The sequence below is a fragment of the Protomyctophum parallelum genome, assembly GCF_964188405.1.
Source record: "Protomyctophum parallelum genome assembly, chromosome: 18".
NCBI classification, from domain to species: Eukaryota; Metazoa; Chordata; class Actinopteri; order Myctophiformes; family Myctophidae; genus Protomyctophum; species Protomyctophum parallelum.
In genome coordinates this window covers 23070725-23087977 of record NC_139716.1, presented here as the reverse complement: position 1 = coordinate 23087977, position 17253 = coordinate 23070725, and the positions used below count along the sequence as shown (strand labels likewise).

Sequence of the window (17253 nt, the reverse complement as noted above, 5' to 3'; positions counted from 1 at the left end):
GCACTCATATAAGCAGACTACAAAAGGACTGAATGGGGTCAGGGCCCCGTTGCGGTAAATACTGAGCTCGGCGGCCCGCCATCATCCTTCCCGGCCGGCCGGCCGGCTGGCGGATAACAGACACAAACAATGACTCAGGCGCCGAGCCTAGGAAGAAGAAGAAGAAGCAGCAGCGATTCACATCGCTGCAGGAAAGAAGGTTAAAAAAACAACAAGCATGGGTCAGGAACCCCCGACCCCCCCCCTTTCTACGACCAGGAAGTGATGTGTGCCCGTGTGTGTGTGTGTGTGTGTGTGTGTGTGTGTGTGTGTGTGTGCACGCCTTCCTCAGAACCAGACAACCACTTCTTTTCAACCAGTGGTCCCTTGAGGAGGTTCCAGGTGGTCCCCACGCAGCTAAATGATGGAGAGTTGTTGGTAACCAAATTAACCCTTATTAGATCTTTAACTCTTGATAGTGTAAAATGAAACCAAAATGGACCAATTTTACACTTTCCCGGAGGGTAACATCATGATTGCGTCCTCTCTCAATTTAGTGAGTCAAAGTCAAAGACGTTATACCGCAGTGAAATTTGTTCTCCGCATTTGACCCATCTCTTGGAGCCGTGCCGCGCTCGGGAATCATTTGATTAGTTGATTTGACCACCCAATCCAACCCATTGATGCAGAGTGCCAAGCAGGGAGGCATTGGGTCCCATTTTTACAGTCTTTGGTATGACCCGGCCGGGGATCGAACCCCCGACCTCCCAGTTTCAGGTCGGAAACTCTAACTACAAGGACACTGTCTAAGGATGCAGGCTATTTGCATCACTGTATGCGTGTCTGAAATAACATTAAGAATAACGTTTTTTGATTGATTGATTGATTGATTGATTGATTGATTGATTGAATAGTCTATTAGGCAGAAATGTAAAAACAGCAACCAGTCCAAGAGACAGGACCAGTGTTGATTTCATCGACTAAAACTAAGACGAAAAATGTTCGTCGACTACCTTTTTTCACTGACAAAAACTAAATGAAAACTAAGCTATGATGAGTAAAACTAAGACTAAATATATTGACAATTTCGTCAACAAATAAAAACTAGACTAAAATGTTAGGAAGGGACTAGTGGACAAGAGATCCAGTCAAAGTAAAAGACATGTCATTTTAAACTTGGTTGCATGCTGAAAATAGCCAATCTACAAGCTCACAACATGTTGTGCTGCAACGTGTTGTGAGCTTGTAGATCGGCTATTTTCAGCAAGTGTAAAATCAGTCATTACGACGGCATCATGGCCCGCCAAAATACATTTTAGTCGACTAAATCAACTGTAGATTTAGTTAAAATCTCATGATATTTAGTCGACTAAAACTAGACTAACACTAAAATGTGACTAAAACAAAATGCAGACTATTCAAAAGACTATGACTAAAACTAAAATAAAAATTTGCTGCCAAAAACAATACTGGACACTACAGCACCAAAGAAAATGCCTTGCAGTCTTGTTTCCATTTAGGCCCTATATGTCTGAATATCTGCTATTTTCTGGAGAGAGGGTGAGAGAGGCAGAGAGGGTGAGACAGGCAGAGAGAGGGAGAGACAGGCAGATAGAGAGAGAGACAGAGAGAGAGAGAGACAGGCAGATAGAGAGAGAGAGAGAGAGAGAGAGAGAGAGAGACACAGACAGACAGACAGACAGACAGACAGAGACAGAGAGAGACAGAGAGGGAGAGAGAGAGAGAGAGAGACACTGATTGTTATCATCTGATTGACCAATAAGAGACCAGAGCCAGAAGTGTCTGCCTGGGCCAGGCTAGCAGAATGATGGGTACTTATGTGTGTGTGTGTGCGTGCGTGCGTGCGTGCGTGCGTGCGTGCGTGCGTCAAACATGCCATCAAGCTATATAAACACAAAGACACGTTTTTAGCAACACACCGCAAGTTACGAGCATTATGGCAGTTTTATCGCGCACGTACGCACGCACGCACGCACTTCTTCCTCTTCCTATACTGGAAGGGCTGTGGGTGCATCCACAGTTCAGCCTCTCCGTCTCCCCTCATCACTAAGTAATAACGCTGACTACTCTCCGCCATATCGGTCAGCCAGTTATTGGACAACATGTGATTGCAGGCCCAGGCCGTAGCGTAACGGTCTGGGCACCGGACTGGTGATCCAGTCGCGGTGCGCCGCGGGTTCGACTCCCGAACCCGACACGGCCTTTACCGCATGTCATCCCCCCATCTCTCTCCCGTTTCCTGTCAGCCTACTATCTGTCCCTTAAAAAAAAATCTATAAAAGGCGTAAGCCGCAAAAAAATATCTTTAACATGTGATTGCAGACTGAATCTAGTTCAGACACTAGGCCGGATTCATTCATTCAGTCACTGCAAAGAGAAACATTTATAACAAGTTGCCCCTCGACTTTGTGCACATTGATCATGCAGACCTTGTGTCCTTGTGGTTAGAGTGTCCACCCTGAAACCAGGAGGTCGGGGTTCCATCCCTGACCGGGTCATATGCCTCCCTGCTTGGCACTCAGCATCAAAGGGTTGGATTGGGGGGACTACAAACTACAAATGATTCCCGAACGCGGCACGTTTGGGTCATGACCGAAAGAATAAGGTTGTGGATACAAGTGGCCGAAATGAGTTTTCTCATACGGGTGGCTGGCATCTCCCTCAGAGATAGGGTGAGAAGTTCAGTCACGCCAGAGAGACTCGGAGTAGTAGACCCCGGGGCAGACCAAGGATGAGTTGGAGGGTTTATATCTCCGACATCTGTCGCGAACGCCTCAGGGTCTCCCAGGATGAAGTTACTAGCGTTGCTCTGGAGGGGGAAGTCTGGAGCTCTCTGGTGGAGCTGTTGCCCCCGCAGCCCAGATAAGCGGTTGAAGATGGACGGATGGAAATCAAAGAAAAGTGCAGATCGACAAGTCGTTGAGCTTGTACATCTGTCATCTGCTATTCGTTTTGGGTTCCCACCCAGGAGACAGTCTCTTTTGAGTCTTGAGCTAGAAAGCATAATCCCCTCAAAGAGTCAAGGACCACCGGGACACCACTGTCACACATCATCACACATCACCTTCCGTGTTCAGCCAATCAAATCATCACTAGAATGTGGTACACACAAACACACAAAGCTGGGCATAGGAGCGGCTTATGCCTTACCTATGTTTCTATGTCAGTGGCGCTCAATATTTCATTTCAAGGACCCCAAAGATTATTTGGCAGCCGACCCCCATATCAAAATATGTTGTTTCAGGGACCCCCCCGGAAGCAAAGATTTGAGTTAAAAACGTTTGCTGTGAAAGAATATATATTAATCCTCCCAACACTAAAACATATCGTCATTACGTCACCATCGAAAACCAATTACACTCTGGCATTGGGTCCTTTAATCCACATATTTCTTACGTCATCATTGAGAGCTAGTTATACATATACTATATATATATGTATATGTAATTTGTAAATTGATTAGCGGTATACTGTGGTTACATTGCGCCAAAAACCGTCCCAGCCAACACGCCACTTTTGATGCGTATGCACCGTCCCAGCAAATTGTGCCTGATACGGCAGTGGTGCCAGATTACATACATGTATACACAGGAGCATTACCTTTAATCCTCCCAACATTAAAACATATCGTCATTACGTCACCATCGAAAACCAATTACACTCTGGCATTGGGTCCTTTAATCCACATATTTCTCACGTCATCATTGAGAGCTAGTTATACATATACACACCATGTACTCGGGTCCCAGCAAATCAGGCACAATTTGCTGGGACGGTGCATACGCATCAAAAGTGGCGGGTTGGCTGGGACGGTGCATACGAGTCCCGGGCGAAACTATTACTTGCGCACTCTGCTTGCGCAAGTAACAATGGGCCTCGATATGGAAAGGGTTGAAAACAACCACAGAGCTAAAAACAAGTATCCATTCCAAAGTCAGACTGTCTTACTGATATCATGGAGGACACACAAACCAAACCAAACCACCAACAATGGCTGGGCTACACGGCAGCAAAACACCGTGACACGTCTCCACGGCAACCGGCCTCTGTTTGGCATTGTTTGTTGTTCAGAAAACAAGAGTGTGTCAGTCTGCAGAAAATGACTCGCTGCAGATTATGAATTTGGAGCGAGCTGCCTGGGACTGTGTCTGACTCAAGGCCTCTCACACAGCCCTGAACGGAGGGAGGGAGCAGCAGGCGAGGCGAGGCGTTTCGCTCGCCGTGTGTTACGGCGTCATGTGGTGTCCCCCCCCCCCCCCGAAGAAAGTAGAACAGCGGTTCTCAACCAGTGATCCGGGGACCACCAGTGGTCCTTGAGCCAGGTAAATAAATGATGGAAGAGTTGGTAACCAAATGGACCCTTATTATTAGATATTTTACCCTTATATATGTCTTCAACTCATTTAACGCTCTCAAGAGTTTAATTGTTGTTAAACATCTGCATTACTTAATTTAGTCTAGACAATTAGAGAATGTAGAATAATTGTTATTTTGATCAATGTTTGCCTGGTACCAACATCAACACAGCATTGAATTGTGGACAAAATCTTATCCAACGACAAAAAAAACATTCTAAGTTTTGGGTCTGAGAGGCTACAAATGCTGAATAAATAATGAACCTTGTTATGAAAAGGGTTGAAAACCGCTGATGTAGAAGATCGATAAAGCGTGTCCTTGTATACGTCCTAGGTAAACACTGGGCTTACAGTATATTTACATGTCCGTCAACACTTCCTCAAACAAGGCCTGCCAGCCCTCAGCCACCACATCAACAATTGAAATTTCTGCGATACTAAAGATTGAGAAATTGCAAAATAAGCAACTAATACGTGTTCGTGCGTCAACGCTATCAGTGTAATGGCCGTGTCGTGTCACTTCAGGGGAAGTCGAGCTGCCGAGTAAACACATGTTCGTGTGAACTGCCGTGCATGCACAATTCACTGCATATTATTAGACTTCAACCACAGTTGGGCTCGCATAGTTCTGCAGCCCCAATACTATGAGAACGGTTCACCTGTAATGGATGAAGAGGAGCTTCTCAATTGATCCCAACTCTCTGCCTCTTCACTCCACACCTGGCTTAATTTATGTTTTCTCTTTGCCCTTAATTTGTGCCGGTATACCTGCATCTCTCTCTCGCTCCAACCTTCGCTGCATATTTTACCCATCACTCTTCACCTGCCCCTCCTCTTTCTCCCTCTCTCTCTTTTAACTTCTGTATCTACCTTCGTCCCTCCCTCCTCCCCTCCCCTCCCCTCCTCTCCCCTCCCCTCCCCTCCCCTCCCCTCCCCTATGTGGCTGGGCCGACAGGCACTCTGCTCACTCTGCGCCCGTAGGCGAAGGGAGAATTCCGACGGGGTGGGGGCTTTCCCCAGGAAGAAGGGGAGCTTTGTCCCCCGAGGGACTAGGCCATAGGCTGACAGACAGTCTGGCAGCCTCTGGCCAGGGTAGGGAGAGAGAGAGACCTGTGTGTGTGAGACAGAGAGAGAGAGAGAGAGAGAGAGAGAGAGGCGGAGAAAGGGAGGTATAATCTTACAGTGTGAAGACGCCAACTCCAAATTACAATGAGTTTTGACTTTGTTCGTTCGTGTGTAGTCTCCTCAAGAAGCGAACGGGTGCGATGTCACCGAGTTCACACACAACCGAGTCTCTCTCTACGACCGCAAACATTCCCCTGTCACAAAACAGTTCCATTGACCACCCATGGTAAAAAGCAAAGCAACGGCAACAGGCAGCAGGAGTCATGAGAAAGGTTATAGGTGGGGCTTGGCTTCCTTCCAGTGACTTCCACCCTAAAAAAGCTATAGAGAGCACACATGCCTCCGCTCCAGGCAGCAACAAGTCCCCGAAGCTAATCGCCGTGAGAGAAATGCTTCCCTAACACACCCTGTATGTATGGATCACGCACAGGCAGGCTAATAAATGGGCATCAACATCAAAGTTTGTGGAGTGGGGGGTGGGGTTGGGTGGGGTTGGGCGTTATAAATTATTCTCTGTGTAAAGTAGCCAACGTCAGCTAAAAAAACGCAGAAGGGGTCTTTCTTGACTTTGTTCACTGATTAACCCAAGCTAGCCATCCCTAACGCCAACATGTTGAAGTTTAACCTCCATTAGTGCCGTGTCCATGAAAACACTAACCAGGGGGGGGGGGGGGGGGGGGTCGCAGCCAAACAAGGTGGGACAGGGTATAGGTACCCTCACAAAAAACATGCAGTAATCCTGGTCTCTAAACTGCCTCCCCCTGGCCAGCCGGGACGCCTGATGGAGGGGAAAAGGAACTGGTCGGAATAACGTGTTCCTTCCACACGCTATACATCCAACCGGGGAAACTCTTCCCTGTCAGGTGAAAAGAAGCAGCTTGCATAGAAGGAAGCATGAGGTCTCCCCAGGTTGGCAGAGATAGTCTAGCGCCCAAGGATTACATTAGATAATTGACACTGGGTGAAAAGAAATAGTGGCAAAATCGTATTCCTATAGTAGGAAAAAGAAAAGAAGGGACAAGGTCAGCTGAACATTCACAGTAAAAACAAAATCTATGAGGTTTTAGCCTAAAAGTTATTAACACTAAGGATTTTACGGTTATTTATTTTAAATTAAGGTGGAGATCCAGCTCTATAGCTGGAGCCAGAAATGTCTATAATTTGCATTGGATCTTGGCAGTGTGGTCGTCAGACTGAAAGCCCTTATCGATTTACCTCGGAGGGGAAAGGCCTGACAGAAAGTGTTTGTTGGAGCCTGTTGACAAGAACAGTGGAGCAGCACCAGTGAATCTCTCTCCTGCCTGCCAAATCCAATTAACTAAATGCTGGATTTGCAAAAGGACTCTATAAACTTCAATGAAGACCAAACTTTATTTTCTGAACACTGTCCAGTGCACCGATTGCTTAATAAATGACCCTAACCATTAAGGCCTCTGCTCATTTTACTTATACGTCCCGTGTCTCAACCAAACTGTACTGGCAACGCTGCTGCTCTTCACACTGCGGGAGGGATAATCCAACCGGAAATCAAGGTTTTTTATTTATTTATAGTTTATTGGTGCCTTGGCAAATGCCAGGATGAAACTCATGGTCTCCTCTATACATACATAGTAATACAAGCATTCCTCAAGCAGCCAGGGACCCCTGGAGTCTCCTCTACACATACATAGTAATACAATCATTCCCTATAGCAGCCACGGACCCCTGGAGCCTCCTCTATACTGTACATACATAGTAATAAAATAATTCCTCAAGCAGCCAGGGAACCCCCGAAGTCTACATTTATGGAAGGATGATTGGTATTCCTCCTTAAATATGTAACATTATACATTTTGTGGGACATAATAATGTCTATATATAGTTGTTAAAAAGTTACATAATGATGCCTTAAATTGTACTCTGTGCAAAATGGTCAATAGTGGATCTGGAATCATTGAATGCACTGTGTACAGTGCATTCAAACCACATTTGATCCCCAGCATCAACGATTCTATTCTGGGTATGTCGTAATCGGCAAACATTCGTAGGTATTTGCCGACTAGGGATGGAGCTGCTTGGAGCTATCCCCTCCTATATACAGCTTTTGTCCCCACACGTCTCATATTTGCCATTGACACGTGAAAGAAGAAATTAGGTCAATTGTCCACTAAATATTGTCCCCACACGTCTCATATTTGCCAGAAATTAGGTCAAATGTCCGCTAAATATTGTCCCCACACGTCTCATATTTGCCATTGACAATGAAAGGAGAAATTAGGTCAAATGTCCGCCAAATATGATGTAAATTTAACCAACCAATCACATAAATTCAGTTGTTCATGAGATGATGTATAATAATAAGAGCGCCCCTCACTTCACACAGGTGTGATCTTTATTGATAACGAGCACCTTATCGATCAGGCTTATCGAGCCGGTTTCTTATCGAGCCCACTATCGAGCATTTTCTATTATTTTGTGGAAAGAGATTTTCAAAATAAATTCTGAACAGAACCAGTATCTTTTACTAGGGCCTTCAAATACAGTACTTTTCTAACAGACGGAAGGCAATTGACCTTTTTAATAATATTTAAATTTTAAAATAATATTAAAGAAACCGTTAACTGGTTAATGTGTACCATCACTTTAAAAGCTCAAATTTTGTTGTTGGGGACGCTTTAGTAAGCTTGTAGATCTTCTCTTTTCAGTGAGGAGATTTGGTGTAGAGGGGAAAATCGTCTCTGTCAGGTTAGAAACCTCATGATGTCCAAAACAGTTACTTCAAAAGTAACAAGAAGCTTGCGATTCAGCATTTTTTTTAAATGCTTTTGTGTGCTTGATCAGCTAGTGGGAATTAGGCCTCTGGGAAACAAGCTACATCTCTCCCTGGACGACTTATGGAAACCTCTCCACTTCCTGCCCGCCCTGCCGTGACCTGCCAGTGCCTCAGTTTTCCTCTTCTCCTCCCCTGGAGTAATGTTCACACGCACGCACACACGCACGCACGCACCAAAGCATTTTCTTTTTTAGGCCTTAAGCCCTAACCACACCAAAGGGTCACCATGCAACTCCTTGGGTCCAAACGGTTGCAAGGAGTTAACGCTAAAATTGTCTAGACCCTTCGGTGTGGTTTGGGGCCATTGAATTCCATGCGTTGAATCACTAGGGTCAACGTGGGTCAACGTGCAACAAGACACATCACGCCGCAGGGACAATGCTAAAACCATCTTGACCCTAATTTGGTGTGGTTAGGGCTTAACGCCATCACGTCACCCTCCGGGGGTCCTGGGATGCAATACTATGCACAGCAAATCTAAAAGACCACCCCTGCAGGGTCCCGGGACCCATTACATTGTAAACCTATTTACATCACTGCACAAGCACACGTTGCTATGCTGAGGCAACAGTTCTCAGCAGGTCCGATGCCATGTGAGGGAGGGAGGGGGGAAGGGATATATCTTTGTTTTAAAATGTGGAACTTTTTCCTTCTTTGATGAGGGGGCAGGGGGGGGGGGGGGGGGGGGCAGGAGGGAGGGCAGCTGAGCAGGTAGACTGCCAGGTGGGGAGCACCCCCAGCAGGCAGGCTGCCTAAACTGTCTGCTCAGCCAAGCTATCTTCTTATCACACAGTGACACACTGCCAACAGCAACGCACGCACGCACGCACAGCCAAACAGCAACACAGCTTAGCATAGCTCTGTTCCATAGCCCTAATGACCTTTGCTGCCATTGCATTTAGGCTATGGGACTGTTCTCTTCCTGCCCTCGCATGAAATGCAGACCAGCCTCAGTGAAAATACTATGAACGTTTTACCTACTCACCAATACAAAAGGCGGCTTGTGTAATTAGAAAGCCTATACTTTCCTTAGTGGACGAACTCTGGACCCCCACATCACACGTATAAAATGCATTTTGAGCCAGAAAGGGAAAAATACTTTTAGTTACTCCACTGTGCCCTCTACCGATATTGCCAAGAGAAAACCTCATAGACAAGATTTTACGGGAACCAATTTTGTTGTTTTAAGCAGTACGTTATACTTTAGCTATTGAAAAATACCAGATCTACAAGCTCATAGATCTCGAGCTTGTAGATCTGCTATTTTTTTTTTTAATTGTGAAAATGTGGCACAACTCTTTGAATATATATTCTTTCAGAGCAAACGTTTTTATCTCAAAGTTTTTCAGAAAACTTTTAAGATTTGGAAGATCTTTTTTTTCTTTTTTTTTGGCCGCAGGTCTAAACGGGTTAATGGCCGTTGGTTATCCTGGTCAGCAGAGCAGAGGGCCACTGGTCATGCTCTCGTGTTTAGGAGATGGGTTCATTCCTGACAACGCAGCTTTTATAATTGCTGCTTTTTTTCTCTTTTCTACAGAGTTCCTCTGAGGCTCAGCCCGTTGCCAAGTGTTTGGCAAGCTTTTTATGTTTGATCTCAGCATTTGAGGTACGTATCAAAAGGATTTAGCTAGTCTTTAAATAGGTGATTTCAATAATTCAGTGAACTATGACAGTGAGTGTCTTCACTCTTCAACAAAAAGAACTATAGTTCAGTTTTGTACCTTCGCAGCAGTACTAGAACTTTATTTGAAAACTGCAAAAAATAAAATGAGAAGCCAGGTTGAATTCATTAACACAATTAGAGCCGGGATTCCTTCAAAATAGAAGCTCAGGGTGCCGGGAAGATACCCTCGCCATACCCTCAGCATGGACAGAAAATAATGTTCAAATTGTCCACATAATTCCTCTCACTGAACTGTCTGGGGAATGTTGATGCATGTGAGAACTAGAGTGTGTGTATGTGTACGTGTGCGTGTGCGTGTGCGTGTGCGTGTGCGTGTGCGTGTGTGTGTCGCAAGCGGGAGCTAACATGCGCACGGACACACACACACACACACAGACACACACACACAGAGGGGATGTTTTGAGTGCACTGCAGTGTGTGCGGGGCGCTGCCGCCCCTGAATCAAAACATGCTGGGTAGACTAGAGGTATGTATCAGATGTTTGCCCACTTGTGGGAAGGAGAGAGAAACATGTTGATCCACGATCTAACTGCGGCTTCTTGTCTGAGTCTATGAGCATGCCAACGCTTAGCATGGCATTTACCCTGGCATTTTCTATCTAAATAAAATATCTGTAAAATAACTTGTACCATTTTCTCCAAAAAAGGAGATTGCCCACTGAGCCGCTTTGTACGCGAGCATGCAATTGTTTACTCAAGTAAAGCCCTAACCACACCAAAAGGGTCAAGACGGTTTTAGCGTTGTCCTGACGTTGACCCGAATGATTCAACGCATGGAATTCAATGGCCCAAACCACACAAGAGTCGATACGGTTTTAGTGTTAACTCCTTGCAACCGTTTGTGTAGTCTGGTAATCAATCAAAAATATACTTAAAAGTAAAGTACCAAATGTAAAACATACAATCAAATGTGAGCTGAGCTTGTTGGAGTTACACCGTGTCACACAGTCATGCATGCACATACATACGTACTGTACAGCAGCACTGGTTGAGAACCACTGACATACAGTACATAAAACCTAGTCAAGAGATTAGGTCGGAGAGATAAGGACGGAGGCTACTCTCTCCTCTTGTGTACTCGGCTGCAGTGTATTTACCTTCAGTGGAATTCCACTGATGGTCCCTGGCTCACGTTCAAGGTCTCCCCCCTCTCTCTCTCCTTTCTTCAATGATCCTGTTTAATCAGCATCTTTCACACAACACTGCCAGCAACCACAGCAGTAACTTTGGCTTTTTGTTTCTAAGTGTATCTGGAGATAATGACTGTTCACCGGCTTAATCAATCAATTATATAACACAGCTTAGCTGACTGGTTCCAAAGTTTTGTGTATTTACTGGTGGCGTGTGTGTGTGTGTGTGTGTGTGTGTGTGTGTGTGTGTGTGTGTGTGTGTGTGTGTGTGTGTGTGTGTGTGTGTGTGTGTGTGTGTGTGTGTGTGTGTGTGTGTGTGTGTATATATGAATAATCACACCTCAGGGATTATTAAAGTGTATCTCATCTCATCTCAAAAGGAAGACTTTTTAATTATTTAACTGAAAGTGGAGATTATTATAACTTCATAATAATTTATCATTCATTACTATAACTTAATAATAGCAAAATACGTTATGCATGAGTGTTAATCGTTCCATTCCTTTAGTTTAAGAGATCCTTCAAAAAATAAGAAAGCTAAATCAATCTCTATAAATTGAAGGCTTATGCAAAAAATATGTGAGAACTCTTTTCAATTTACAATGTAGGCATTTAGCAGACGCTCTTAATGCAGAGTGATTTACAGTAAGCAAGAACAAAAAAAATGGTAATACATTATACATAAAAGTAATCATCATGAATCATACCTAAGCTAAGAACAGTGGAATATCTATATAGAGTGCTATGTCTACATAGAATGCTATCTACGGTAAGTTACATACGTTGAGCCTAAGCATACACCTGTAAGGTCATCGAGGCTAGGGTAAGTGCTACGGGCTAAGATGGAGTCTGAAGAGGTGGGTTTTCAGACTACGGCAGAAGATTGGGAGTGAGTCTGCAGTTCTGATTGTAATGGGAAGTTTTGGAGCCTGAAGGGAGAAGAGTTTGGGACGTGTGGAGCGTTGTCCCAGCGTTTTTAGTGAAGGTTCTTTTCTGTACTTTTCAGCCTTCTTCCCAACCTGCCAGCACCGTAACCAACACACCGTTACTATGATTGATATTGATAGTGTATTTTAACCCCCTTAGGACTGAGACCAGATTCCACAAAATGTCTTCTAAATGCTGACAGTTCTCTGAAAACCCTGTTTCTACGACAGTTTTCTCAAACTATTTCATGTCAAGGAGCCCAACAAATATATGAAATTGTCCGCCGACCCCAATCTCAATACATGTTGTTCTAGGGACCTCCCCCAGAAGCAAAGATATGAGTTAAAAACATTTGCTGGGAAAGAAGAATTCAAAGAGTTCAAGATTTGCGGCACATTTCATGATTTTTTCAAAATACCAGATCTACAAGCTCGTAGCGCAGCACTCGATGCCACGCTATGAGCTTGTAGATTTACTATTTTTCAACAGCTAAAGCGACACCTATGCGGTCCCGTGAAAAATGGCTTAAAACAAAGGCCTCCCCTCTCTCTCTCTCCATATAGCCTCCTCTCTCCACCACAACAGGATACTGCAGCCATACCACACACACAACAGGCCTGTTAGCTGCATGGAGAGACAAGTAGTGGCAGGCCAGTGACAAACAAAACAAGATGCAGGAGGAGGTGGAGGAGAAAGATTATCATCTCCCAGCAGCACAGAGAGCCGGATTGTGTTTGCTTAACCCTACTCTGTGTACAAACGAACGGTGCATTAAAAGAAAAGTATGCTTCTCCTCCTCCAAAAGGTATTTTCCATTTCCCGGGGTGTGTGTGAAGTTGAACCCTGGCCTGCACAGACAAGAGGTGAAGAACGGGTGGGGAAGTGAGGAAGGTTTTGAAGCTAAAGAAAGAAGACGTTTAGAAAGAAAGTCACTGAATTGGAACAGGAAGAATAAGTTAGAAGGGAGGCCATTATGAGTGAGATGGCAGGTCTACGAGAATAACAGGCAGTACCATTCATATTTCATCCTACCACAAACTCAGGAAACCAGAGATAAATGGGGGGGGGGGGGGGGGTTATGCTGACCAAGGGATCATTCACCTTTTTAGCTGTATATATGGAACATAAGCTTTACCTAACTTTGCTACCACAGGGAAAACATGCACATGTACATTATGTTACTTTTTTTCCCCACTCGTTTGCTCTTTCTTGCACTCTTTATTCTATCCCTGTGCTTTATGTTTGATGTGATGTCATCTATGCTGCTGCATCGTCTGAAGGTAGCCAAACTAAAAATAAGTTTTACTCTTATGTATGTGTCCTGACCTCAGTGACCTGTGTACACAAGATGTAACAATAAAGTGTATTAGCTCCTAGCTCTCGCATCAAGGACTTGTTCTCAGAAATAAAGAAACTGTTTGTACTTTATCTTTCGTTGGTTCTCTCTGTGAAACTATAGAGCAACCTTGAACGTTTTATATTTTGCAAAACACACGTATACTGGGGACATACTTGGCGATTATCCAAGGTGGCAGTGTTCTTTAGACCAGTGGTCCAGGGACCACCAGTGGTCCTTGAGGCTTCCAGGTGGTCCCCAGCTAAATGATGGAGAGTTGGTAACCAAATGGACCCTTACTAGATATTTTATTCTTGAGAGTATAACGTCATTTCATTGGTTTCATCTTACGCTCTCGAGTTAAATTATTGTTAAACATCTGCATTACTTAATTTAAAGAAGTCTACACAATTAGAAAATGTAGAAGAATTGTTATTTTGCTCAACGTTTGCCTGTTATCTCTCCTTATGGTACCAACATCAATACAGCATGGAATTGTGGACAAAATCTTATCCAACAACAACAACAAAATATTCTTTAGTTTTGGTCTGAGAGGCTAAATGTCATCAAATGGTGGTCCGTGGCTCAAATGCTAAGTAAATAATGGACCTTGATATGAAAAGGGTTGAAAACCACTGGTTTTGAGTTTAGACGATGAACGTCTGCAGGAGAGAGAGAAACTTATGAACAAGCAGGCCCCATCTCAGTTCTGTGCATAAAGTGTGATGTCTCTTGGAACTATGACTATGTCTTCTGTTGGCATTGTTTCTTTATTTATGTCAATGTGTACTGTGTGATCTGTTTGTTCGTATATGTTTTCTGTATCCTGATGACTGCTTGCCACAAAACAAAATTCCGAAAGGACAAATAAAGTATCTATCTATCCATCTAGAGAGAGAGAGAGAGAGAGAGAGAGAGAGAGAGAGAGAGAGAGAGAGAGAGAGAGGTGTCAAAAAATAACAAACTGTGGACCGTGAGATTCGTCAACTCACAGGCCTTATCTGCTGCGTCACAGGAATGATAATAACAGATAGGAACTCTCCGAATTGAGGTGGCTCAGTGTCTAAGCTAACCAGGAGAGGTGCTGCTAATACAGCAGAGTGTTCAAAAAGGACAGAAGAGCCAATATTGTCAGCCTTGGCAACGCGACAATAATGACAAGGTCCTCCTGTCCACAGAGTACATGTCTACACTAGCTAGCCCATTTAGGACTGAGACCAGATTCTACAAAATGTCTTCTAAATCTTGACAGTTTTCTGAAAAACCCTGTTTCTATATCAGTGGTGCTCACACTTTTTCATGTCAAGGACCCACCCTCGCTGTGAAAGCAGAATATTCAAAGATTTGCGACACATTTTCTCGATTAAAAAAAGAAATAGCAGACCTACAAGCTCGTAGCGCTGCACTCGGTGCCACGCTATGAGCTTGTAGATCTGCCATTTTTCAACATCTAAAGTTTCAAATAATGGTTAAGTTAAGTGGTAAAAACGCTAAAGCGTGACGCGTTCCCTAACCTTCCTAAATGGGCTTAGGGCCCGAAGACTGACGCAAGTCTTCCCACAAACCCCCAGAGCGCATCAAAGTCCAAATGCACCAGTTGTGGAGGGTGTTGGGATAAAACGCTCCCACCAGAATTCCTGACCTTTACCATCAAAGTAACCAACCAACTTTTTTATGAACAAAACTCTTTCACAATCTTCAATTGGTGCAATATAAGCATCCGGTTATACACAGAACCTTGCTTAGATCAGTGGTTCTCAAAGTGGGGTCCGGGGACCCCCAGGGGTCCTTGAGGGAGTTCCCAGCTAGATGATAGTTAGGAAACAAAATGGACTCCAATGGGACTGTAACTTGTGTTGTGAGTGTACAAATGAGACAAATGGTTCCATCTCAGAGTTACATTAATGTCAAACTGGGGTCCTTGAAATTAAAATGGGTGAGAATCACTGCTAGAGCCATGAAGATCTTCTCTTATGGGGGTCCCTGGAAAATATTTTCAAATGGGGGTCCGCAGGCTGATAGGGGGTCACATAGGGGGTCCTTGATATGAAAAACTTTTGAGAACCGAACCACTGGCTTAGATGGGCTCTGAGTCTCAAGCGTAAGAATTATGAGTTACTAATAAATGTAATCCAACCTATACAATACATAAATATCCAACAATCATCCGAACAAACTTGGATCGAGTCAGTTGTACCGACAGTACAACATCTAACTTTTTTTTTTTTTTTTTTTCGCCGACCGTCATTCAAAAAAGAAAAACATGGTAATAGAATGTTCCGACATGTTTGAGTTCATGAAGATAGTGGAGCTACACACGACGAGTGGGGGGATAAAGTTGCCTTTGTTTGGGGATAGCCTTGCCACCACCACAGTATAACTTTCACCACCAGTACACCATGTTCCCTCAATGCCACAGGGCCTTCGCTCCAAAGAAACCCCCAGCAAACATGTCAGCATTTTTCACTCTAATTAGCAGCAGAGAAGCTGGGCTGACTGGGAGCGGGGTCAAACTGATAGATGAATGACTCTCTACTTTGTACCATGTGGAGCCTGGGGAATTCCACTAGTTTATTGCACTGTAATATTGCTCAGTAGTGTTGCTGCTGCTAATGTCTCCGAAGAGTGTTACAAAATACAAATAGCACCAAACGCTGGGGATCTGTAATGGGTCCATTTGGTGCCATTTGTACACGCTATGGTGTGTTAAATGATTTTCTTTCTGCGTAGGAAAAAAAGCTAGGCTGGCTGGCTGTTGACAACCATCTGCAGCTTAATATTATTGGTCCACCATGTACTTTACAGCAGTGATTCTCAAAGTGGGGTCCAGGCAGGGACTTGAGGGGGTTCCAAACCAAATGGAACTTTACAGGGTCTGTAACTCCAACAGTGAGAGTTTTGGGGGTCCTTGAATATTAAAAATAAAAAGGTTTGAGAACACTTTAACACTTTTCACATAAAAGGTAAAAAAGATTATTCAGCATTTGAGCCAAGGTCGGATGACATTGATGACATTTGATGACATTTAGCCTCTCAGACCCAAAACTAAAGAATATTTGGTTGTCATTGAATACAATGATTTTGTCCACAAATCCATGCTGTATTGATGTTGGTGGTACCATTACGAGAGATAACAGGCAAACGTTGATCAAAATAACAATTATTCTACATTCTCTAATTGTATAGACTTCTTGTAAATTAAGTAATGTAGATGTTTAACAATACTTTTACTCTTAAAAGTGTAAAATGAAAACATTCCATTTGGTTTCATGTTACGCTCTCAAGAGTTAAAGATCTAGACTATAAGGGTCCATTTGGTTACCAACTGTCCCTCCATCATTTAGCTGCATGGGGACCACCTGGAACCCCCTCAAGGACCACTGGTTGAGAACTACTGTTTTAGAGGCTGCTGGTGCTATAGTGAAGGTGCATGTCTGCCTTACTGACCGACTGGACTGGACTGACTTACTGTTGTTGGACTTGAGGTCTCGGTGGATGACCGGCACGATGGCCTCGCTGTGCAGGTAGAGCATGCCGCGGGCGATCTGCACGGCCCAGTTGACCAGCACCTGGGGCGCGATGCGCCGGCCCGCCAGCGCCCGGCTCAGGGCGCCGCCCGACGCGTACTCCATGATCAGGCACAGGTTGGGCTCCTGCAGGCACACGCCCATGAGGGCGATGATGTTGGGGTGCGTGAGCATGGCGAAGAGGCGCGCCTCCTGCCGCACGTTCTGCGCCGTCACGGAGATGTCCTCGTCGGGGTCCTGGCGCGCCGCCTTCACCGCCACCAGGCCGCCGCGCCACGTGCCGCGGTACACCTTGCCAAAGCCGCCCACGCCGATCACCTCCTCCAGGCTCAGCTCGCGGAAGTCCACGGCCTCGGGC

At 44.7% G+C, this 17253-nt stretch overlaps 2 protein-coding genes across 2 annotated transcripts in view; both read right to left on the bottom strand.

Annotated features, from left to right (window-relative positions):
- Window positions 1–17253, bottom strand: part of rela (v-rel avian reticuloendotheliosis viral oncogene homolog A) — a 285280-nt gene that overhangs the window by 204050 nt on the left and 63977 nt on the right. The window lies entirely within an intron of this gene.
- The window catches only part of LOC310875728 (mitogen-activated protein kinase kinase kinase 11), a 75286-nt gene that overhangs the window by 56745 nt on the left and 1288 nt on the right, over window positions 1–17253 (bottom strand). The window contains exon 1 of the mRNA XM_083789046.1: window positions 16838–17253. This exon is cut by the window's right edge and continues 1288 nt beyond it. Coding sequence (XP_083645172.1) covers window positions 16838–17253 — 416 coding nt within the window. The remainder of the gene's footprint in view (window positions 1–16837) is intronic.